At 41.5% G+C, this 25,128-nt stretch overlaps 1 protein-coding gene across 5 annotated transcripts; it reads left to right on the top strand.

The window, feature by feature from the left end:
* Positions 1 to 1,869: 1,869 nt before the first annotated feature.
* LOC132387777 (gastrula zinc finger protein XlCGF57.1-like) lies at positions 1,870 to 24,440 on the top strand. 5 transcript variants are annotated; one of them, XR_009510011.1, is made up of 5 exons: positions 1,870 to 2,404; positions 17,194 to 17,437; positions 20,634 to 21,573; positions 23,109 to 23,218; positions 24,268 to 24,440. XR_009510011.1 is itself a non-coding variant. In XM_059960142.1 (2 exons), the coding sequence occupies exon 2, from the start codon at positions 17,560 to 17,562 to the stop codon at positions 19,489 to 19,491; it is 1,932 nt and encodes a 643-aa protein (XP_059816125.1). In that variant the 5' UTR covers positions 1,870 to 2,404; positions 17,194 to 17,559; the 3' UTR covers positions 19,492 to 20,353. The 5 variants fall into 5 exon arrangements, 1 of the variants encoding a protein (XP_059816125.1); XR_009510010.1 differs by having other exon boundaries at positions 20,634 to 21,030; positions 23,109 to 24,440; XR_009510009.1 differs by having other exon boundaries at positions 23,109 to 24,440.
* The last annotated feature ends 688 nt before the right edge of the window (positions 24,441 to 25,128 follow it).

Here is a 25,128-nt window from a genome sequence, read left to right as displayed (position 1 = left end):
CAGATAATTGAAAATTGCAAGGTTTTCTAAAATCGACTCGTTCCACCTTAGGCCACGAACCTGTCAGTCACCCCTCTATGTCACACCCAATTTGTGTACCTGCTCATTTCATATACTGGGCAACTTCCCTGTCCCATTCATGTGATGAGCAGTTACACAAATTGGGGGGGGGGGGGTGCTTGTGTGTGTGTGTGTGTGTATATGAATAGAGCTTTTTATAATGTCAAACACTAAACCAAGGTGAAAGAAATATATATGATTTCCAGAGCTCCACAGAAATACAGTGATAAATAAAACATTAACATGCTTATAACCAATCACTGCATTTCAGTATGTAACTGGTACAATAAAGCATATAACACTTAATTTAATAATAAATCAAATATTGCACAGTTGCATTCACTAATTATCATAAAATATAATGATCAACCAAGTGAAATAAGGTTGTTTGCTTAGAAGCCATAAGGTTGTTAGTGAGAAAAATTTACTTTTGTATTAGTGAGTAATCCACGGACCACCACAGTCACAGCTCCAGGAGTTCACCAAAAGCTATCAAATATCTTATCTTAATGTTATTGGTAGTATTTTCCTCACCAGCCACCAACCCCTCTCCCTAACCCCAGTTTCCTTAAAATTCCCTCTATTTAATATGCGGCCGCTGTTAAATTCCCTGCTTGTTTATTTTTTTACTTATTTTCTAACGGAAGTGCTGGAGTGGTGCTCCGGTGAGGTCCAGAGGTGCTCTGCACCCCTGTTTAGATCCAAGTAACATGGACCCGGGGATCAAGCTGCCCGGGTTTATGAGCTGTTGAGCGAGTATTTCTGGTCTGGGATCTAGTGTTTTTTACAGAGGTGCTGGAGTGGTGCTCCGGTGAGGTCCGGAGGTGCTCTGCACCCCTGTTTAGATCCAAGTAAACTGGACCCGGGGATCAAGCTGCCCCGGTTTATGAGGTGTTGAGCGAGTATTTCTGGTCTGGGATCTAGTGTTTTTTACAGAGGTGCTGGAGTGGTGCTCCGGTGAGCTCCGGAGGTGCTCTGCACCCCTGTTTAGACCCAAGTAAAATGGACCCAGAGATCAAGCTGCCCGGGTTCATGAGGTGTTGAGCGAGTATTTCTGGTCTGGGATCAAATGTTTGCTTCTGGAGTTCCTTTGGAAGCAATGCTGCTAATCTGAGGAGAGAATGAGTTTGTATTCCATCCCTCACAAGGACAGGCTGTGAGTAAATGAGCTGATCTGTGTTTGAACCAGTAGAAATAGACCTGGGGGGTTCAGTGTTCGAACTGTGTTTCGGAATTCCTCCTCGCTGTTACCTGTCAGACAGTAGGAATCAAACAGAAACTCATGTTGCTGGAAATCTGCACTAAAAATAAAAAGTTCTTAATCCATTCTGACAAAAGATTGTGAACCTGAATCGTTAAATTTGTTGCTCTCCCCACAGCAGTTCCTTACCTTTTGAACGATTCTGGTGAATCCAGTTTCTTTTTATTCCATTCACTCTGGAATGGTTTAAATTTCCTGATGGTCTGTTATACTTGGGAATGTGTTCAATGCAGTTGTTACTAACAAGTTTCACCTGAATAATCTCAGGGATGATGGGCTTTATGTGTGAGGAGCATTTGATGGTTCTGGACCTGTGCTCAATGGGGTTCAGAGGGACAGTGGGGTTGGTGGAGGGATGTATGGTTATGTAAACATACCAAATGCTGGAAAGCCTGGATACAGTGGACATGGAGACGATGTTTCCATAAGATGGAGAGACTGTGATCTGACAGCACAGGCTCAGAATAAAGATGCTTACCTTTAAAACTGAGTTGACAAAAATTTCTTCATCCAAAAGATGAGTGAACTGTGGAATTTGTTGCCGCAGAGGTTGGTTGAGGCTGCCATTTGGGTATATTTATGGCAGAGATTAATATACTCATGATTGCTAAGTAGCTTCAGGGTTACAGCAGGAAGGCAGGGATATGGTGTTGGAATAAATCTCAGCCATGGTTGAGTGGTGGAGCAGATTTGATGGATGGAATCACCTAATTCTGTTCCTGCATCTTACATCTTACCATGACAGAACGATGACTCCTTCCTATCCCACATCAGGTTTTGTGACGTGTCAGGGACAATTACAGATTTGTTCACTGAGTTCATTATATTTGTCTTCAATATTTAGATTTCAGTGAGCAGAAATATTTTGTTGTCCTTTGTATTGTTAACATGCTTCATTATCTTTCATGTTAAAGTTAGACCTGCGGTGAGAGATTTATTTGAAGAAAAGCCCACAACTGAAGCAAACCACGACTGAAGACGAGGGAACAGCAGCAAGTGAACCAGCCCGAGGACTGAGAGCACCGACTGGAGAGAAACCCTTCTGACTCAGGATTTCCATTGATTCAGTCAGGAGCAAGTCTGGTGAGTCTCATTTACTCAAACACTGGTCCTTTAGACATTACATACTTATAAAAGGAAGGTAGGGAATAGTTGGAGTGAGCTGAATGTGACCAGAAATACTATCAGACCAGTTGCAATCATTCCAGGTCTGGTAATGTGCTGTCAGTATCCCAGCTCTTTAAAGTCTCTCACATTCCCTCAGTGTTTGCTCATTTGAAGAACTTGTATCTTCTGAAGTAGCTTTTGGTCGGTTCTGAGTGTGGGGAGGGAAAGAGGGGTGTTTATATTTACTATCCTGCAAAAGGAGGTAATTGTTTACAATTACCTGCTGCAGACTCACTACCCATACCCTGTACATTCTCAACCAGATTATTGACATAGATGACAAGTAGCAATGGGTGTCACCCTGGGGAGCTCCAGGAGGCACGGGCCTTGACTCCAATAAATAGCCTCCCATCATCACCATCTGCTTCCTACCATCGAGCTGTTCCCAGACTCTGGGCTCTGTGACAAACACAATGTTAGTAGAAAGATTAGACTGTGAGTAATATAAAGAGATATTTGTTGCTTCCTGAAAGCTGTCTGATGCAATGGACCTGATCCTCCTTTGCTCACAACATGATCTGCCCTAGGACTCTTCCTCCCGGGTCACACTGTGTCCGATAACCCACATCCCCAACCTCCCTCCACCCTGCCAGTAACCCCACAACTTTCCCACCATTTACCCCACAACTTTCCCACCATTTACCCCACACCCATACACGTAAACAGATCCTCGTTACCGACATCCACTCTCACTGCTTGGGGAACCAGAACTAACTGATCCTACATTCCTGGCCCAGACTGTCCAGCCGTCTGGGTGGGTCCCGGCCCTTTCCCACTGCAATCGCCTTTCGATTTATACAAACTTGAAATCAGATCCTTCCTCATCGCTGCCCAACCAGGCTCAGAACTTGTTAAGGAGCCTCATGTGTGGCACCTTGTCAAAGGTCTGAAAATCCAAGTACACAACATCAACCAATTCTCCTTTGTCTACTCTGCTTATTATTTCTCAAAGCATTCCAACAAATTCATCAGGCAAGATTTTCCCTTGCAGAAACAATGTTCAGTCCAGCCTATTTTATCTTGTGCCTCCAAGTGTCCCAAACTCACATCTTTAACAATCGACTCCAACATCTTTCATACCACTCTCAGACTAAGTAGCCTATAGTTTCCTTTCTTCTGCCTCTCTCCCTTCTTGAAGAGTGGAGTGACATTTCTGAAATCTTTATGGGTTGAGCTAAGAAATCGCAGGGGTAAAAGGACCATGATGGCAGTTATCTACAGGCCTCTAAACAGCTGCAGTGATGTGGACTGCAAATTACAACAGAAATCGGCTGTACCGGATTGGGTATTGTGTAATGAACCAGAGGTGATTTGAGAGATGGAAGTGAAGGTAGTGATAACAACATGATTGAGTTCACTGTGAAATTTGAGAAGGAGAAGCCAAAATCCGATGTGTCGGTATTTCAGTGGAGTAAGGGAAATTACAGTGGCATTGGACAGGAACAGGCCAAGGTTGACTGGAAAGAGACACTAGCGGGAAGGACGGCAGTGCAGCAGTGGTTGGAGTTTATGCGAGAAGTGAGGAAGGTGCAAGACAGATATTTTGCAAAGAAGAAGACATTTTTGAATGGAAAAAGGATGCGTCAGTGGCTGACAAGAGAAGTCAAAGCCAAAGTAAAAGCAAAGCAGAGGGCATATGGTTATGGGGTTCTGCTTCTACAACATGATACAAAACATGGCCAAAGGCACTGTAGGACACAGGCAATAATCAAAATTAATACAATCAGACTTCCGAAATGCAAAAACAACCTCCAGAAGCCCTCGAATATGTTGAAGGGCCAGGGCCACCCCCCTGCCTTACTGGTCCCAAAATTATGTAGCTTACTGCCAACATCTTGAATTTTCTGAATCTCTTGGGTTATGTGTTTAGACAAGTCAGTAATATTGGAAGATCTATCATGGATTTAAGTACAGCATTCATTACCTGTGATAGCACAGGTCCCTCCTTTTTCTGCTAATATAAAGTCATGGACCACCCGATTCTGTCGCACTGTTTGGCGAATTTGGGTGTGGTTCCATGCCGCTGCCCTGTTCTTTCTCCCGGCAGCCAGGGGTAGGCCCTATTCCCACAAAGCCAATAAGCTCCATTTAGTGGTTCAGGGGTATCATTAGTTTGACTCTTGGTACAGTTACTACTTCCCACTTGATAGGGTGAACTCTCATTCTGGTTACACCAGCAAGTTGTACTAGTGTTACGTATTCAGGCAACAATAAATATATGAGTTTGGCAAGGGTTTCTTATAACAAACAACTCGTTTATTAAGCACAGAAAACAAACCCCCCCAAAAGTAAACAAACACTACCGTAACCGGAAACAGCTGCTGTGCGGCAGCCCAAACAGTTCTTAAAGTGATATTGCAAAAACAGTTCTTTAAAGTGGTATTGCCAAAAGTTCGATATGCTCACAGTCCATTTAAAAGGAGAGACTTTATAAGACGATTTAAATTCTCTTTCACGTCGCTTGGCTTCGATCCCCGACGTCGAACTTCCCATGAAGAATTTACGAAACGAAACGGCTTAAAGGCACTGACCTTTCCTTCTTCACTACCTTCAATCCTTTCTGGTAAAACCCAGGGATTAACACAAAGATAGTCAACAAAATCCTTCCGTATAAGGATCAAACAAACGTTGAAACCCGTTTCACCGTAGAAAGCGATTCTCCTCGACCTTTAACTCTCGAACTTCGATCTTCACTCTCCACTGTCTCTAGCAGAATCGTAAAGAACCTGTTGGCAATGACCTTTTAAACTTTAGGCATTAGATAAAAGCTTCATCAACTAAACTGCGTCATCACCTAAAACACGCAGTGGCATGAAGTCAACTTGGCAAATCCAGCCACGAACTGCCCCTCCTCACAGGGTGGGGTCTTCCTTTTATAACCTGTAAAAAAAAACCTGTCACATGATCTCTACTGGCGGGAAAATTATGTCATTCCACCATCACAAGACCATACCTCAAGTCCAGTATAGCTTCAACCCCAGTCATGTGACAAGTGTACCACTGTCATGTGTCACGAGCACTTAACACTAGCCACTGCTGGAGACATAACTCCTACCCCCGGCCATAGCTTGGAGGGGTCTTGTGGAGGAGGTCTACGACTCCAACACTCAAAGCAACACCATCCCCAGTCTCGCCTTCCAGACCTGGATATGGTGCAATTGACAATGCTACCATTACGGCTATCAGAAAACACCAGAACTGAATTGACTGTGCTAGTATTCAGGGGCACCACTGACATAGTCTTACCCTGTTGGAGAATTCTGGCACATACCCAACATGCTCCCCGCTCAACTTGCTTAGCATAGATGTGGTAGAGGGACAGGAAACTGTTAAACTGGGGGCCTCCCAAGACAGGGGCAGGTTCCCTTAGGGTCATTAAAATCAGCATTAACCAGTACATTATTCAGTCTTATCAGTTCTGCCAGTAACTTGTTTACAGTCCGTTCGATGTATCCGCCGGAGCTGCCCTTCCACCATCACTGCAGGAGGTGTTGTCAGTAGCACTTGGTACAGTCCTCTCCTCCTCGGTCCCAACTTCTTATCATCCCAGTTCTTGAGCAGGACAATTCTCTAGGCTGGATGGTGGAGTAGTCACCTGTAGTTTGGGGTTCATCCTCTCGATAGGCTTGTCGTACCTGTGAATGCAAGCTTTGGAGAGTGTTAGTTAATTTCCATAAGTATTTTCCCATCTCCTCCCCCAAGGTATGAATATCCAATGTTGCAGGTAAGCGCTCAGGGAGGAGCGGCAGACAAGGTCGGGGTCCCCATGGGGTTCTCATGGGCTTCCTGTAGATAATTTCTGCCAGTGATAGCCCTGTCTAACTTGATGGCGTGATTCTCATCTGGAATAGGACTAAGGGTAAAACCTTCAATCAGGTCAATCCAGTTTCTTGTGTAAGTTTTGCCAACTTATCTTTCAAAGTACCATTGGTTCGTTCCAATGTCGCTGCGTTCAGATGATGGGTGCAGTGGAACTGCTGTTTTATAGCAAGTTCTTTACAGATTTCCTCATTTATTTTGGCCCATTGTCCGAACTTATCATTTCTGAAAGTCCATAGTGTTACGTATTCAGGCAACAATATATATGTGAGTGCAGCAAGGGATTATATAACAAACAAAACTTTTATTAAACACTGAAAACAAACCCCCCAAAAGTAAACAAACTTGATGAGTTTGTATCTCCTTAGGTAATCCAAAATAAGTGAAGAATTTTATAATTCTTATAATTTATATTTTTCAATTTGTCATTGTTTTAGCTTTTATATTGGTAAGTGGTACTAACTTAAGTGGTACTGGCTAAGTGGCTTATATTGGCTAAGTGGTACTGCCTCTGGAAACCTAGACAAAGTACACATAATAGTCAACAAATACTGATAACCAGTTTTTGTCTTTGGTAATGGACCAACACAATCTATAATAACTTAAGAAAATGGTTCACCAAGTGCTGGAATAGGTTGTAATGGAGCTACTGGTGTAACCTGATTTGGTTTACCCACAATTTGACAAGTATGGCACATTTTGCAAAACATCGCCACATCTTTTCTTAGACCAGGCCAGTAAAAATGTTTTAAAATGTTGTCCACAGTTTTCCTTACCCCTTGATGTCCACCGAAAGGCACACTATGAGCTAAAGTCAAAATCTCATTTCAATAATCTTTGGGTACAACTACCTGGTAAACAACATTCCAATCCTCACTTGCAGGAATTGTAGGCGATCTCCACTTCCTCATCAACCCCCCTTTTTCCAAGTAATATCCTAATGGCACCTTCTCAATTTCACTACCTAGTAAAGCTTGCTCTCTTAATTTTATAATCTCCGAGTGTCTATTCTGCTCTGCTATCATCTCCTTCCGAGACAGAGATAAATCTTCATAGTCAGATTTCCCCCAAGAATCTTGATCAATCAACGAAGATAAGAAAGTCTCTGACACATCCGCAAAACTCGAATCCTAAGTTGAACAGTCCTGAGTAACAACCTCATTTTGCACGTCAATCTTTTTAGCCATAGCTCTAGTCACAATACAGGAAGAATCTGTGTTGGAATTCAACTCTGGTTCCTCTGACTCCATTGTCAAATGCACTTCAGGAAAAACTTGTCCACCTGCCAAGTCATTACCTAACAATAAAGAAATACCCTTCACAGGTAAGCTATGCTGTAATCGTACTTTAACAAATCCTGTAACGAACCCTGACTTTAAATTTACTTTATGTAATTTACCTCACGAGTATCAGACTCTTTAAACTTAAACACACTGTCTAACATCAGTGATTGAGAAGCTCCAGTATCCCTAAGGATTCTTATTGGCACCAGAGTAGATCCTTCTTTCAAAGATACAAAAGCTTCAGTTATAAAATGATCATATCCCTTCCTAACTTGGTCAGCCTGTAACAAAACCTCATTTGTGTTTATCAAACCCTGTAACTTTACAGGTGCTTCAGTATGTTGCACACAAGCATCTGGAACTGCTTCCTTCTCTTTCTTTTTCAAGCTGAAACAGTTAGCTATGACATGGCCAGGCTTCTTACACTAGTTACAATTAAAACCAAACTGACTTTCTGGTGTTCCAGAAACAAACTGGTTTTCCTTCCTCCTTACCTTTCTCATTAACTTCTGATTTAATTTCTGATTTACCTTGAGTCTCCATGTTATTTTTCCTCTTAAAAATTAAGCCCTGAGGAAATTTATTCGTATGGATTAAAACATACTCATCAGCTAATCTAGTACAGTCTTGCAATTTATCAGTATCCCTCTCATTTAAGTAGGTCCTTACTTCAACGGGAATGCTTCTTTTAAATTCCTCCATTAAAAACAGCTCTCTCAATTTATCATAGTCCCCATTTACATTTATAGAAGAAACCCATCTCTCAAAACACATAGCTTTATCGTAGGCAAATTCCACATAGGTTTTATCCCCAGACTTTTTCAGAGTTCTGAATCTTTCCCTATAAGCTTCTGGGACTAATTCATATGCTTTTAGAATATGCATTTTCACAATATCATAATCAAGTTCTTGTGCAGCAGTTAAAGCTGTGTAAACTTGTTGTGCTTTGCCTTTAATTACACTCTGTAACAACACTGACCATTTATCTCTCGGCCACTCTGACATCCGAGCAATAGTTTCAAAATGTTGAAAATATCTTTCCACTTCTGTTTCACTAAATGGAGGGACCAATTTAATTTCTTGACTAGCAACAAATGGTTTTCTAGAAGCAGAAGACTGTTTCCCAGACCTTAATTCCTCCATTGCATATGCAAATGCTCTCTGCTTTTGTTCAGCCTCTAATTTACAACGCTCTAACATCATTTGTTCGATTTGTAACTGCATCTCCAGAGCACTTATTGGAAACGACTCTAAAATAGATACATTAAAAACACCCGAATCCACATAGTGTGACGCGATTTTTCTCTGTATGACAGCCATAGATGTAGTCGTCAAAATACTTTTAAGTTGCAATCTACAAGCTATCTCAGAGACCTCAGTTTTTTTTGCCTTCACTAAGAACCCCGCGACTGGCGAAACCAGAAACTCATCAATATTCATTGTTGCCAAATACCACTCACAAGCCAATCAAACAAAAGAATCTAGTATTCTCCTTTTCCAAAACACCGATTCAAAAGTTAGCAACAATCTAAACTCGAACGATCCAATTCGGACGCAGCCCCCATATTTATGTTACGTATTCAGGCAACAATAAATATATGAGTTAGGCAACGGATTATATAACAAACAACACTTTTATTAAACACTGTAAACAAACCCCCCAAAAGTAAACAAACACTAACGTAACCGGAAACAGCTGCTGTGCGGCAGCTTAAACAGTTCTTAAAGCGATGTTGCAAAAACAGTTCTTTAAAGTAGTATTGCCAAAAGTTCAGAAATGCTCACAGTCCAATTAAAAGGAGAGACTTTATAAGACGATTTAAATTCTCTTTCACGTTGTTCTGCTTCGATCCCCGACGTCAAACTTTTCCCACAAAGAGTTTACGAAATGAAACGGCTTAAAGGCACTGACCTTTCCTTTAACACAATCTTCTGCTATCTCGCAGAGATTAACATGAGAACAGTCAATGAATTCCTTCCAAATAAGGATTAAATAAGGTCGAACCTGTTTCACCGTCGAAATAGATTCTCCTCGATCTTTAACTCCCGAACTCCGATCCTCACTCTCCACTGATTCTCAACTAGTAGTATTGTAAAGAAACAGCTGGCAATGACCTTTTAAACTTTAGGCATTAGATAAAAACTTCATCCTTCAACTAAACTGCGTCATCACATTAAATCACGCAGTGGCATGAAGTCAACTTGGCAAATCCAGCCACGAACTGCCCCTCCTCACAGGGTGGGGTCTTCCTTTTATAACCTGTTAATAAAAAAAACCTGTCACATGATCTCTACTGGCGGGAAAATGACATCACTCCACCGTCACAAGACCATTACCTCCAGTATAGCTTCAACCCCAGTCACGTGACAAGGGTACCACTGTCATGGCACAAGTATATAACAATAGCGAGGAGTTATTTCTTTTAGCAATATGTTCACAACAGTCATAGTGGTATCATTAGTTGTAGGAACAGCTTCAATCCATCTGCTAAATGCATCTACTATCACTGAGCAACACCTATAACAATGTACTCAGGTGATTCTATAAACTGAAGTTACAAGCAAGGAAAAGGTCCACCAGGCAAGGGGTAGTTCCCGAACCACAAGGCATCCCCTTCCCAGCATCTGTTTTTTTTTACAATTTAAGCATGCTTTGGCTGGTTTTTCAGCTGCTCTCTGGAAGTCAAGATTGTAATAATGTATTAACCATTCCCTCCTTGCACAAGTGTGTACAATTATGTATATAATCTATCAAAATAGGTAAGAACACAGAGGGAACACAGAGCTGTCCCGCAGGGGTCACCCATAAATTGGTCTGAGGTTCCAGGTGGAAACCCATTTGGGACCATAGTTTGCGCTCTCCTTCAGGGGGGTCCCCCTGTTAGTTACGTATTTCCCCCATGTCTGGCATACCCGTGCTTAGATTTTGACTAATAGGAGCTTGCTGGGTTCCCCAGGGGACTAAAAGTGTGAGATTCAAGGCTGTATGTTTGGCCGCTGCATCAGCCCGAACATTACCCTGGAACATCTCATCAAACTCCCCAGTATGGGCTGCACATTTAATAATAGTGAAAACTCGAGGTAGCTGTAGTTGTTTACAAAGGTAGCATTACTAATGGGGTGGTCAGAGGATGTCAGGAATCCCTAAAGCCCCGTAGTCAGTTCCTAACGGGAGTCCATGTAAAAGTCCGCACTTCAGTCTGTTGCTAGGACACAGGCAGGAGTCAGAGCAAACAGCTCAGCCTTCTGGGCAGAGACAGCTGATTCAAAAGAGGCCTGCTCAATTACAATGGCATGCAAAAGCTTGGTTACCCCGGTCAAAATTTCTGTTACTGTTAAACGAGTAAAAGTTGAACTGATTTCCAAAAGACGTAAGTTAAAGATCACACATTTTAAGCAAGGAATTTTTTTTTTTTTAATTTCCATCTTTTACAGTTCCAAAATAACAAAAAAGGCAAAGGGCCTGAAGCAAAAGTTTGGGCACCCTGCATGGTCAACACCTAGTAACACCCCCTTTTGGCAAGTATCACAGCTTGTAAATGCTTTTTGTAGCCAGCTAATGGTCTTTCAATTCTTGTTTGGGGGAGTTTCGCCCATTCTTCCTTGTAAAAAGCTTCTAGTTCTGTGAGACTCTTGAGCCATCTTGCATGCACTGCTCTTTTGAGGTCTATCCCCCGATTCTCAATGATGTTTAGGTTGGGGAACTGTGAGGGCCTTGGCAAAACCTTCAGCTTGCACCTCTTGAGGTCGTCCATTGTGGATTTTGAGTTATGTGTAGGATCATTATCCTGTTGTAGAAGCCATCCTCTTTTCATCTTTGGCTTTTTTACAGACAGTGTGATGTTTGCTTCCAGAATTTGCTGGTATTTAATTGAATAAATTCTTTCCTCTACCAGGAAATGTTCCCTGTGTCACTGGCTGCAACACAAGCTAAAAGCATGATCGATCCACCCCCATGCTCAACAGATGGAGAGGTATTCTTCTCATGAAATTCTGCACCCTTTTTTCCCCAAAGATATCTTTGCTCATTGCCATTAAAGAGTTCTATTTTAACTTCATCAGTCCACAGGACTTGTTTCCAAAATGCATCAGACTTGTTTAGATGTTCTTTGAAGCTTCTGAATTGAACTCTGGGCTCTTTGGCTTTCACCCAGGGCAAACCCAGACAGTGATATAGGGAAGCATCAGTTCTGTCTGTCGCCAAAGGAAATCCAGAACTATAGGGAGAAATGCGCTGACCTCTTTTCCTTTAACCTCTCCAATCACCGTGACTGGGAACTTCTGTCCCTTGAGGGGTGCATAATATTGGCTTTCCTCAGTTGAGCACCCTGGAGGGTCATAGATTCTGCAGGCTTAGGTTTGCTTTGATGTACTTTAGTGATGTATGCAGGTTGCTGGAGAGCCCTTTCCAAGGGTTGAATAATCTGGTCTGTCTGTTCATTCTCATTATGGTTTCCCAACTGTAACTCCAGGTAGCTTTGGTATCTCAGTTCTGCCTTCCGTTTCCGCCCCTCATCAGCTGAGAGAATCATGCAGCAGAGCGAATAAATCTTGCGGAGTCGCATTATGCACTCAGCATCAAAGTCACTGTCCTCAAACAGGGTCGGTATGCCAGTCATATGTTTGGTATCCCTTGTTTCACTTATCAGTTAGAACTTCATACTGATGTTCCTATCCAGGCCGGCCTTGATTTGCTTACGTTGTTTTCCCTACTCTCGTTTTCGGTGCCCATCCACCCATTCATGCTCCGCTTTCAGCCTCTCCCAACCTTTGGTGTTCCTTCTGCAGTGCATACCTCGATCCCTCTGTCACATGCATTATTCCTCAAACTTGCTAATAATGTACTGTTCCACTTTTCATCTGCCTTATCCTTCCATTCCCTTTTCAGTAATTTCCACTTCTTTCCACAGTTCTTTTTCCATATCAAATTTACTGCTTGTTCTCACGAGGTAATATCCCAGGCTCCCCCCCAGTGGCCAGATTTTGTTCCCCAATTTCTTATTCAGTGCTGCACTCAACATTCGCAAATCTTTTCCCTTGTCTGGAAAACTCTCACACATATTGTGTTGGGCTGCTGTTGTCCCACCCATATCACTCGACTGCAATTGACCCATGTTCTTTACCCAGCACAAAGCCTTCTGTTCAATTAACAAGCAGATAAATTTACATGGCTGGCACCTCCTGTTAAATTGATAAATTTCCTGGGACCACCTCCTGCCCACTTACTAAAATTTACCCGGCCCATCTGCCTCCTCAGGAAAATTTTGCCCACCTTATACAAGTCTCCCAACAGATTCTTTCCCGATCCCGTCAAGGTATGCGATCAGCTTGGGCGAGGGACCGTACCTCGAAAGGAACTAACGGAGAATGACAAAATACCTATTGGGCGCCCGGTCAGTCTCCGCAGTCCCCAGAGTGGTCCAGCCACTTACTCAGCCCGTCTGCTTGGCACTCCCTATATTGGGATCCTGTTCGTGACACCAAATGTTAAAGTTGAATCTGAATAAAACATGAGAGACCAGCTATCATCACCACAGTTTATTGCGCATTCTCCTGTAGGAGTTGGAGACCCAGTTGTCAAAGGGAGGGCACGTAAGCAGTCAGGTTACAGTCGTGTATTTATACATACTAAGCCCCATACATTACTATTTGCAAGATGTTATTTGAACTGGTATGCTCATCAAGTCTGTTGGTGCAAAACTTAATTACTTAGATAAGAGAGTTCATTAAATGAAGGTTTTAATTGCAGATGCACGTGCTGTTCTGTCCTTATCAGTTATTCCCTTTGCAAGGCCCTGACTTAGTTACAGACAGATGTTCATTCCTGTCCTTTTCAGTGAGTCCTCCTCCCTTTACTCAAATAAGGGTACAATGTATAATGTTATCAACTAACGAGGGTATAATGTATAATGTTATCAGCTCTCAGTGTGTCTCTCTGTAAGCCAGAGAGAAAATGGGAATGTGTCTGCCTTAGTTAACCGCTGAAGACAGAGTTCTCTTAAGTTCAAAAATTCCTATTCAGTCCCAATTATTCTTTTAGCCAGAGGTTACAAAGGATCAAAATGATTTTGTTATATATCCTCAATTCCTCAGGAGTGCTCAGGGGAAATACCCATGTTACCTGTAGTTATTGTGGCGATGCAGTAGTTGCTGGAGAATTTACAAGTGCGAAGAAGTGTAGTGATATTTGGAAATCTGACATTTTAAAGTGTAATTTAGCAAGCAAATCGCATATGGACAAAGTGCAAAAGCCCTGGTGAGAAAAGTTTTCAATACCCGTTACAAGTCTACTACATAGGTTGTGTGAGAGTGCAGATGAACTTGATCTAACTCAGAGATCAAAGTGTTTATGGACAATGCTTTGCAAGCTGTTAAAATGAATACCTCTCTATATGAAATGCACTGTGCACATGTTGTCACTGGGTTAAAAAAATGCACATTACGAGATTTATGTGTCCACTGGTCATTACAAGTTAGAGGGGACATTGGTGGGAAGGTGGGGAGTCCTCCAGTGTCCTTGATGCCCTCACCTACAAGATGTGCATCCTGCTGCAGCTTGTAACCATGCACTTTAAGGAGTTGGAACTTGAAATGGATGAATTGTGGATCATCCAGGAGTTAGAGGGGGTGATAGCTATGACATGAAGTGAGGTGAGTTATACCCAAGGTACAGGACACCAGAAACTGGGTGAAAGTGAGGAAAGGGATGAGGTTAAACATCCCTCACATAATACTCCTGTGACCATCCCACACAACAACAGGTGGACCACTTTAGAAACTGTTGGGGATTATTAGCAGAGGAAAGTCAAAGGGGTGATATGGGATTCGTTAGTTAGGGGAACAGATCAGGAAGGAATGAATATCCTCGTGGTAAGGCTTTCTAATGATAGTGTGGGGGGAGGGGTGATGTGATTAAAGTAAGTTGTCGGGGGAACGGTAACCAGAATGACAGAACAGATAGTGGAGAGGGTTAATTGAATTGAATTTATTACATACATTCTGCATCTACATGAGTAGTAAAAATCTTCAATTTACGTTTCTGTCTAAATGTGTCATTTATAGTAATATATAACAAATAGTATGTAGATAGGGCAGTCAATATGACATAGAAATCAATTAATCAGTCTGATGTCCTGGTGGAAGATGTTCTCCCGGAGCCCGTTGGTCCTTTTATTGTGGTACCGTTTCCGGGATGGTAGCAGCAGGATCAGTTTGTGGTTGTGGTGAATTGGGTCCTCATTATCCTTCAGGCCCTTTTAACACACCTGACTCTGCAAATGTCCTGAATAGTGGGAAGTTCACATCTAGAGATGTGCTAGGCTATGTGCACCCCTCTCTGTAGGTTCTTGCAATTAAAGAAAGTGCAGTTGACCAGGCAGTCATTCAGCCAGTCAGGATGCTCTCATTTGTGTTCTTGTAGAAATTCCTTAGGATTTGGGTCCCCATCCCAAACTTCAACCGTCTGAGGTGAAAGAGGTACTGTTGTATTTTTATCACAACACAGCTAGTATATACAGACCATGTCAGATCCTTGGTGACCCTCTCAACCCCAGATCCATTGATGCCAATAGGGGTTAGCCTGTCTCCATTCCTTTTGTCATCCACAATTAGCTCCTTTGGGTTTGTGACAATGATTGAGAGGTTGTTTTCTTGACACCAGTCAGATGTTGTTCAGACCAAAGACAGAGTCAGCAATCAAATGGTTGAGCATGGTGCGATGAATGTGCTGAGCTGTGTATATCACAATGCAAGAAGCATCGTAGGAAAGCCAGATGAGCTCAGGACAGGGAAATATGATATTGTAGCCATTACTGGGACTTGGTTACACCCAACAGTCTGAGAGATTTGGAGCAACAAATTTGTAGAGAGATCACAGACCATGCCAAGAAACAAAGGTTGATTCAGTTGGTGATTTTAACTTCCCAGATATTGACTGGGATTCCCATACTGTGAAAGGACTAGAAGGGGCAGAGTTTGTCAAATGTGCCCTTAATCAGGACGTAGAATTCCTGACGTAAATTGTGCAATAAGCTGTTAGGAAATGACCCAGGGCTGTTAACAGGAATTAGTGATCATAATGCCATGAAATTGAAAGTAAATATGGAAAAAGAGTTCTGGACCATGGGTTGAGAATCTAAACTGGGGAAAGGTCAATTTTGATGGTATCAGAAATGATCTGTGGTTTGGGACAGCCTGTGTTCTGGCAAAGGAGTAGTTGTAAGTGGGAGGCCTTCAGAAGTGAAATTTTAAGGGTGTGGGGTTTTTATGTGCCTGTCAAAATAAAAGCTGAAAGGTAACTGGTGCAGGGAACCTTGGTTCTCAAGAGATATTGAGGCCCCGGATATTTTGTTCCTCTAAATGCCTCAGACTGTTGGGTGCTGCCAAGACTCATTAACGATGACTCATTAATCATCATTCCAATTCCTGAGCTCATCTGACATTTTTTTTAGTCGTCTTCTGTTGGTTCCTAAAAGCTTCCCAATAGTTTTTGCTCTTTTGTTTGCCTTCTGGTTGGCTTCTCATTTCAGCCATTGTTGTGTCCTCCTGCCTTTCCAATGCTTCCACTTCTTTCGTAAGTATCGATCATTCAACTCCCGAGTTGCTGCCAGAAACTTCAGCCATTGCTGTTCCATTGTCACTCCAACTTGTTTTCCCTTTGAAGCAAGTTAGCCCTGCTTCTCCATCACAGAAACATGGAAAAGTTCAGCACAGAAACAGGCTATTTGGCCCATATAGTCAATGCCAAAAAAACATTTAAGCTGTCTAATACATCTACCTGCACCGGGACCATTGCCCTCCATACCCCTACCATCCAGGCTCCCATCCAAACCTCTTTTAAATGGTGAAACCGAGCTCACATTCATCACTTGTGCTGGCATCGCATTCCACACTCTCGCGACCATTTCAGTGAAGGGCTTTTCCACATATTCCTGTCAAATTTTCACCTTCCCCACTGACCCATGAACTCTGGTTGTCATCCCACCCAACCTCAGTGGAAAGAGCTGCTGGCATTTAACCTATCGTTTTCCTCATAGTTTTGTAGACTTCTAATAAATCCTCAAAGCAATGTATAATTTCCTTGTTTATGTTTAGAGACTTTTTTTAGGTGGATAAGATGATGAGGGGCATTGATCGTGTGGATAGTCAGAGGTTTCTTTCCCAGGGTTGAAATGACTAACACAAGGGGGCATAGTTTTAAGGTGCTTTGAAGTAGATACCGAGGGGATGTCAGGGGTAAGTTTTTTTACACAGAAAATGGTGGGTGCGTAGAGAGTGTTTCAGTTCCTGTGGGACCAGGCAATGAGCACCGATGCGGCTCATTGGGAACAGGGAATAAAACCAATGGAGAGAGACAACTGAGCCAGATCACAGGTTGGAAATGACAGAACTGCCCCTATGTTATAGATTCTGGAAGAGCATCAGAGAGTTTGATGGTCATTCCAGATACCAGCACTGTGCCCAGTTAGAAGATGATTTCTCTCTCCAACTTGGATTGAACTTTACTGTAAAAGTGTGATGTCAGCTCACACCTTGCCAACTCAAGTGATCTCATCTGAGATGTTGGTCCACACCCATTGATCGATTTTGTATATGTTTTTACAGGTTAAATATGACAAGGAATTTGTCTACGGGAATCTCGAACACAACACGCCAGTTTTGCTGTCTCTGTCCAGATATTTAGGAAGAGGAGCAAGGGATTCACTCGATCATCAGAACAACTGGCGTGCCGGTCATTTTACACGGGGGGAATGCATTCATCTGCTCAGACAGTGGGAACGGATTCACTCGGCCATTTCAACTGAAGGTACATCAGCAAGTTCACACCGGACAAGGCCATTCACCTGTTGTAAGTGTGAGAAGGGATCTAGTCAGTTATCCCACTTGTGGACACACCAGTCAGTTCACACTGGGCAGAGGCTGGTCATTTGCTGAGTTTGTGGGGAATGAATCACTCGATCATCTAACCGAATGGCACACCAGTCAGTTCACACTGGCGAATGGCCGTTCACCTGCTCAGACTGTGGGAAGGGATTCACTTGCTCATCTAACCTGAAGGAACATCAGAGAGTTCACACTGGAGAGAGGCCGTTCACCTGCTCAGACTGTGGGAAGGGATTCACTTCTTTGTCCCAACTGAAGGTACATCAGCGAGTTCACACCGGGGAGAGGCCATTCTCCTGCTCAGACTGTGGGAAGGGATTCACTTGCTCATCTAAACTAAAGGAACATCAGAGAGTTCACACTGGAGAGAGGCCGTTCACCTGCCTAGACTGTGGGAAGGGATTCACTTGCTCATCTGAATTGAAGGGACATCAGCGAGTTCACACTGGGGAGAGGCCGTTCACCTGCTCGGACTGTGGGAAGGGATTCACTCGACCATCCCACCTACAGCTGCACAGGTCTGTTCACACTGGGGAGCGGCCGTTCACCTGCTCAGACTGTGGGAAGGGATTCACTTGCTCATCTAAACTGAAGGAACACCAGCGAGTTCACACTGGGGAGAGGCCATTCACCTGCTCAGACTGTGGGAAGGGATTCACTTCTTCGTCCCAACTGAAGATACATCAGCGTGTTCACACTGGACAGAGGCCATTCACCTGCTCAGTGTGTGGGAAGGGATTCACTAAATCATCTCACCTACTTAGCCACCAGTCAGTTCACACTGGCGAGTGGCCGTTCGCCTGCTCAGACTGTGGGAAGGGATTCACTCAGTCATCTAAACTGAAGGAACATCAGAGAGTTCACACTGGGGAGTGGCCATTCACCTGCTCAGAATGTGGGAAGGGATTCATTAAATCATCTCACCTACAGTTGCACAGGTCTGTTCACACCGGGGCGAGGCCGTTCACCTGCTCAGACTGTGGGAAGGGATTCACTTGCTCATCTAAACTGAAGATACATCAGCGAGTTCACACTGGGGAGAGGCCATTCACCTGCTCAGTGTGTGGGAAGGGGTTCACTCAGTCATCTGAACTGAAGGTACATCGGCGAGTTCACACTGGGGAGAGGCCATTCACCTGCTCAGACTGTGGGAAGAGATTCATTAAATCATCTCACGTACTGAGACACCAGTCAGTTCATACTGGCGAGCGGCCGTTCACCTGCTCAGACTGTGGGAGGGGATTCACTTGCTCATCTCAACTGAAGGTACATCAGCAAGTTCACACTGAGGAGAGGACATTCACCTGCTCAGTGTCTGGGAAGGGATTCACTCAGTCATCCCAACTGAAGGTACATCAGCGAGTTCACACTGGAGAGAGGCCATTCACCTGCTCAGACTGTGGGAAGGGATTCACTTGCTCATCTAAATTGAAGGAACATCAGAGAGTTCACACTGGGGAGAAGCCGTTCACCTGCTCAGACTGTGGGAAGGGATTCACTTCTTCATCCCAACTGAAGGTACATCAGCGAGTTCACACTGGGGAGAGGCCGTTCACCTGCTCGGACTGTGGGAAGGGATTCACACAGTCATCTCAACTGAAAGTACATCAGCGAGTTCACACTGGAGAGAGGCCATTCACCTGCTCAGTGTGTGGGAAGGGATTCACTAAATCATCTCACCTACTGAGCCACCAGTCAGTTCACACTGGCGAGCGGCCGTTCACTTGCTCAGACTGTGGGAAGGGATTCACTTGCTCATCCGACCTGAGGGTACATCAGCGAGTTCACAATGGGGAGAGGCCGTTCACCTGCTCTGACTGTGGGAAGGGATTCATTAAATCATCTCACCTACTGAGACACCAGTCAGTTCATACTGGTGAGCGGCCGTTCACCTGCTCAGACTGTGGGAAGGGATTCACTTGCTCATCCGACCTGAAGGTACATCAGCGAGTTCACACTGGGAGAGGCCATTTACCTGCTCAGACTGTGGGTAGGGATTCACTTGCTCATCTAAACTGAAGGTACATCAGCGAGTTCACACTGGGAGAGGCCGTTTACCTGCTCAGTGTGTGGAAAGGGATTGACTCAGTCATCTCATCTACAGACACACAGGCAAGTTCACACAGGAGAGAGGCTGATCAGCTGCTGAGACTTTGGGAAGTAATTCTGTCAGCAAAATCAACCAAATGTGTATCATTGAGTTCACAGTGGGGAGAGGCCATTCACCTTCTGTGAATGTGGGGAGCATTATGTAATCACTCAGGTCATTTAACCTTATGTAACTCTTGCTTCAGCTAGCAACTTAATATAGGGGGTGATAGCCCCTGAGCTTGACCAAACCTAAGAAATCTTGTTTGTGTGAATGCTGCATGATGTGTCCCCTGTTACAAATCAGTACCCCAAAAATAACAAGTGCTACACAATATGCGATTAAACTATTGAGCTATTGAATTCTTACTTTGAGTATAGGATTAGTAAAGGAAACAATAAAAGTAAAATTGCCCTTTCTCTCCATTCGTGTCTTCTCATCTCTCCCTGGCAAAAGACCGTGAAAATCTACCTTCCAGACTCACAGGAAAGAACAATATCTCTCTCATTGGATAGCTAGGCACTCCAAAACCCTGTTATTTCTAGTCATAAGCTAAACATCGCTGCTGCAGAGAAACCATTAGCTCTGCAGTGAAACATAACAGAGAGACCATTACATTAGCAATGAAATCTCACAGCATTTTACACTTGTGACACACTACCGGGTTCACACAGGGGAGAAAGTTTCAATAAGCTGCATGCTGGATATTTGTCCATCACTGTTGCTAAAGCTATTTTGAGAGTGACTATCAGTGCTGAACTCTACAATTATTGCTGCTGCTCACCGCATCCAGTTCTGGGCATGGGAAGAGTTTCTTCTACTGCATATTCACCTTCAATGGGACTGGAGTTTAATATTGACTGGGGTGGAGTGTGGCCAGTGAAGAACTGGAGCTTTGAAGCTTTGGCTCAAGTAGTTTTGGCAGATGGATTGTGCAATCAAGTCAATCAAGATTTGAATAGCTCCTGGAGGCTGCGCTTGTCTGTGAATGGAGTAACATCAGTTTCTGAGCTGCTCCAACTTTTGTCCCTTTCCCCCTAGTTTAAACCGAATTTAATATCTTCATTTGCAGATTCTTGAAGGGGAACAATATGTCTTTGAGGAGTGGGAAGTACTTGTCTGAACCTAGTGATAAAGGCAACGGGAAAGGAAAGATGCAAAAGGAAGGATCTGATGAAATGCCATTGTGGGCTGAAGATATGGCTTGGAAACAGTTCTTTTAAAGACAAACTTGAAAAGAATAGTAATGAAATGATGTCATTTCTGGGAAAACTTAAGGATCTGGAAGCACAAGTCACTACACACAAAGAGGAATTGAAGATAATTAAGCAAAAATTGCTTGGAAGTAAAATAAAGTAAAACTCGTTTGGAAAGATATCGAAATAAGATTATAGACCTGGAAACTAGGTCTCGCTGAAGGAATATACAAATTGCTGGGCTGCAAGAAGGAGATTTAACTGCTTACATTGGTAAGCTTTTTCATACCTTATTTCCTTCTATATTATCACAGCCGCCAACTACAGAAAAAACACACAGAACACTTCGAGATCTCAAGATCCAAATAAACCAAGGGCTGTTCTGGTTTGTTCTCAATATTTTAAGATTTAAGGTCAAATAATGTGACAGGCAAGAAAACAGAGTTTTTAGATTTGAGACATCTGAGCTCGGTTTTTATGAAGATTTTTCTAAGGAGGTAATGGAACAAAGATTAAAATTTACTCTGGTAATGAAACAGGGATATGATAAGAAATTGTTTCCTTCCTTGCGTAACCCAATGAGGATTAAAGTTCTTCCTCCTAATTCTCCTCCTCGTACATTTTGTGATCCTAAAGTTGCACTGGCATTTGTTTAAACTATACCTGCTGCGACTGCCGATTGAACTGTCTGGCACATTATCTGCATAATAGCATTTCGGAAAGAAGATTTATGAAGGCTACTTGGACACTTCATTGAGAGATTATTAAAAGAAGATTAGGGGACTTGTTTATTACTGCAGATCATTGTTTTTTTCGGTAAGAAGATTTATGGTTCAAGTATGACTGTTTAAATGGTTATTTGGACATTCGACGAAGAAAAAGCACATAAAAGGACTTAGTCCTTTAACCTAATATCTGGTTTGATACTTTTTGTGTTTTTTTTTTAATTAACTAACTGGTAGTTTTTCCTACTAATGGGGATGTTTCCTTTTCTTATATATACTTAGTGGAGGTTTCAATTATTTGTATAATATTTAGTTTTAAAGTTTGTGTTGATCTGTTATTCTGTTATTAAACACTATGCTTGGTTTCTCTAGGTAATATGTTTCACATTTTAATAACTGCTTATTTTTAAAATTCTTTTCAATATATTAGTATTTTTTATATAATGAATATTATTGCATCTTATAACTGAATTTAAAGCTTTTTTAGGGGATTTAATGTTAATGTTAAGATGGAACTGTTTTTCACTTTCTAAGAGATAACAATTTTTTGGTTTCCTCTGTTTAAAAAAAGATTAAATATAAACATGGGAAAGTTTGTAGATGCTGGAATGTAAACATTTTCCTTTGTTGAGACTTTGTCGTTCCTCTTACAAGGTCAGTGGGTTCCATTTTTTAACGGGGAGGGATAGAGAAACTTTTTTAATCTTTTGGACAGACAGAGCAGTCTTGGCTGTGTTTCCTATCATAGGATGCCTGCTTTTTCTGGGCTGTGGGGGGAGTGGGATGGGGTTAGAATTAGGGTTTTTTTTTTCCCATTGGTTGGTTCCGGAGCATGTGTGTTTTCTGTGTGGTTGTATTCTCCATCGCCACCATTTTTGATCATCCCGTATTGGTCTGTGCTCGGCACATGTGTAAAGTAGAATAAAATTATAGTATGGAATCTAAACAGATTAATGTAATAAGTTAGAATGTACGTGGTTGGAATCATCCTATCAAATGTAAAAAGACTTTTAAAATCATCAATCAATTTCAACCTGATACAATTTTTGCCCAGGAGACACATATCAAGGCGGGAGATCAAAATAGGTTTTTTGGATCGTGGAAGAGTTTGCAATTTCACTTCACTTCTCTTAGTAAAACTAAAGGAGTGTCTATTTTTATTAAATCCAGTATTTTGTTCATTCAAGAGGATATTAAGTCAGATTCTTTACTAGATTTTTAATTGTTAATGGGGTAATTTGTAACAGAAAAGCTGTTTTGGTCAATTTGTCCGGTCCTAACTTAGATGATTTTTTTAAAAAAATGTATTTACTTTACTGTCTCATTTAAATGAATATATGTAGATAATGGGCAGGGATTTTAACTGTTGTTTAAATCCTTTGATTGACATGAGCTCAACCAACCAGTAATTTCCAAATCACTCTGCATTACTTATTAATTCCTTTTTGACTGATTTTTGGATTGATTGAATTATGCAGATATTTACACCCCGATGATAGAGATTTTTTTTTTGTCGCATGTTTATAGAAAATTATTCAAGGATCGATTCTATTATAGTTGACCTTTGCTTCTTGCCTAGTGTTAAGAATTGTGGATATGACACTATCGCTCTATCTGCTCATGCAGCTTTCAGTTTGTCTTTCGAATTCGATGATGCCATCCTTGCCCACCCACCTTGGCGCCTGTCTCAGACATCATTGCAGAATTCAGACTTTGTTAGCTTCATTGAAAACCAGGTAAAATATATTTTTTTCTTTTTAATGTTATATGGGGTACATCTAAATTAATCATATGGGATATATTTAAAGCATTTTAAGGTGGTCAGATCATTTCTTAATCTGCTAACCTGAAAAACCAGGATAAAGTAGAATTAATAAGATTTCAAAACAAGTTAAAGACTTGGATAATATTTATGCTATTTCCCCTAATATTGACTTATTTTAACAAAGGATGGAACTTCAATCACAATATAATTTATTATTAACTCATCCTATTGAAGGCTATTAGCTTCAGCTAAAACATCAATTTTGTATGTTTTGAGATAAAAACAACAAACTGCTTGTATCTCAATAAAAAACGGCCTGAGCAAATTTTAAAAATCTGTAGGAAAGATGGTACCCTGGCTTGGGAATATGAAGACATTGATAAGATTTTTCAAGGATTTTATAATGATCTTTATAAATCTAAATTTCCAGTCGATTCTTTTAAAATGATTTTTTTTTCTTATGGAAGATTGTTTTTCCTCGAATTTCAGTTAAGGATCAAAAAACTCTTGATGCCCAAATTACTGAAGCCAACATTCATAAAGCTAATGTTTCAATGGCATCTGGTAAGGCCCCTGGACTTGATGGCTACCCTGTAGAATTATATAAAAAAAATGGAAAATTTCTCTCTTGGTATATGTAGGAAATGCTTAAGGACTCTTTTGTGAAAGGCAATTTAAACTTTACTTTTTATGACGCTTCTAATGCTTTAATTCTTAAAAAGGATAAAAGTCATTCTGATCGTGCCTCATATAGACATATTTCATTACTGAATGATGATGCTAAGATCCTGTCAAAGATAATGGCCAAGTGGTTGGAAAATTTTTACCCGTCTTCTTTTAAAACCCCACAACGTGTCGTCTCTCGATGCTGAAAAAGCATTTGATCAATTTGCGTGGAAGTATTTGTTTAATGTTTTGGAGAAATTTGGTTTTGGTGTTAATGTAAAAAAATTGGATTAGAATGATATATAAAACTCCTATTGCCTCTGCTATTACTAATAATTGTAGATCTCTTTTCAGCTTTCACGGAGGACAAGACAAGGTTGTCTATTAAGTCCTTTGTTATTTAACTTAAAACTAGAATCCCTTGGTATCACTCTTCGTGAAGCTAAAGATATTCATGGGATTCTTGTGAATGAGATTTCTCTACGCTGACGATTTTCTGGTTTATATATCTAATCCCAAAGAATCTCCCTGCCTTTCTAAAATTATTTAATGAATTTGGAGATTTTTCAGGATATAAAATAAATTTTAATAAAAATTAACTGTTTCCTTTAAATTAATCTGTTTCCATATATGTAATACTCCATTCAACATTATGGATTCTTTTAGATATTTATGCGTTATAATCTGTTTAAAAAAGAAGGATCTTTACAAAGCTAATTTTGTTCCCTGAGTAGATTCTATGAAGTATTTATTTAGTGGATGGAACCCACTTACATCTTCACTTGTTGGTCACATCCATATAGTCAAAATGATGATTTTACCAAAATTGTTATATTTATTTCAGAATATCCCAGTTTTTTTTTTTTTTGATCTGATTGATTCTATTATCTCATCTTTTATTTGGAATGATAAAAGACCAAGAATTAGTAAACGTCACTTACAAAAATTGAAAATGATGGAGGTCTTACTTCGCCTAACTTAAGAATGTATTCCTGGGCTGTTAATGTCCAATATATGTCCTTTTAGTTACACGGGGTTGACAAGAACAAATGGCCAATTTGGGTAGATTTGGAATTGAAAGTTGTGAAACAGTTTTATTTAACCTCTTTATTGGGAGCTGCTTTACCTATACAATTAGCTAAAGTTGCTAATTTAAATTTATGCCCTTTGATTAAATATTCTTTAAAAATTTGGCTCCAAACTTTATTAGAGATC

Source organism: Hypanus sabinus, unplaced genomic scaffold, assembly GCF_030144855.1.
Source record: "Hypanus sabinus isolate sHypSab1 unplaced genomic scaffold, sHypSab1.hap1 scaffold_220, whole genome shotgun sequence".
NCBI lineage: Eukaryota > Metazoa > Chordata > Chondrichthyes > Myliobatiformes > Dasyatidae > Hypanus > Hypanus sabinus.
The sequence above is the reverse complement of the archived record's forward strand: the minus strand, read 5'-3'. Positions and strand labels throughout refer to the sequence as shown.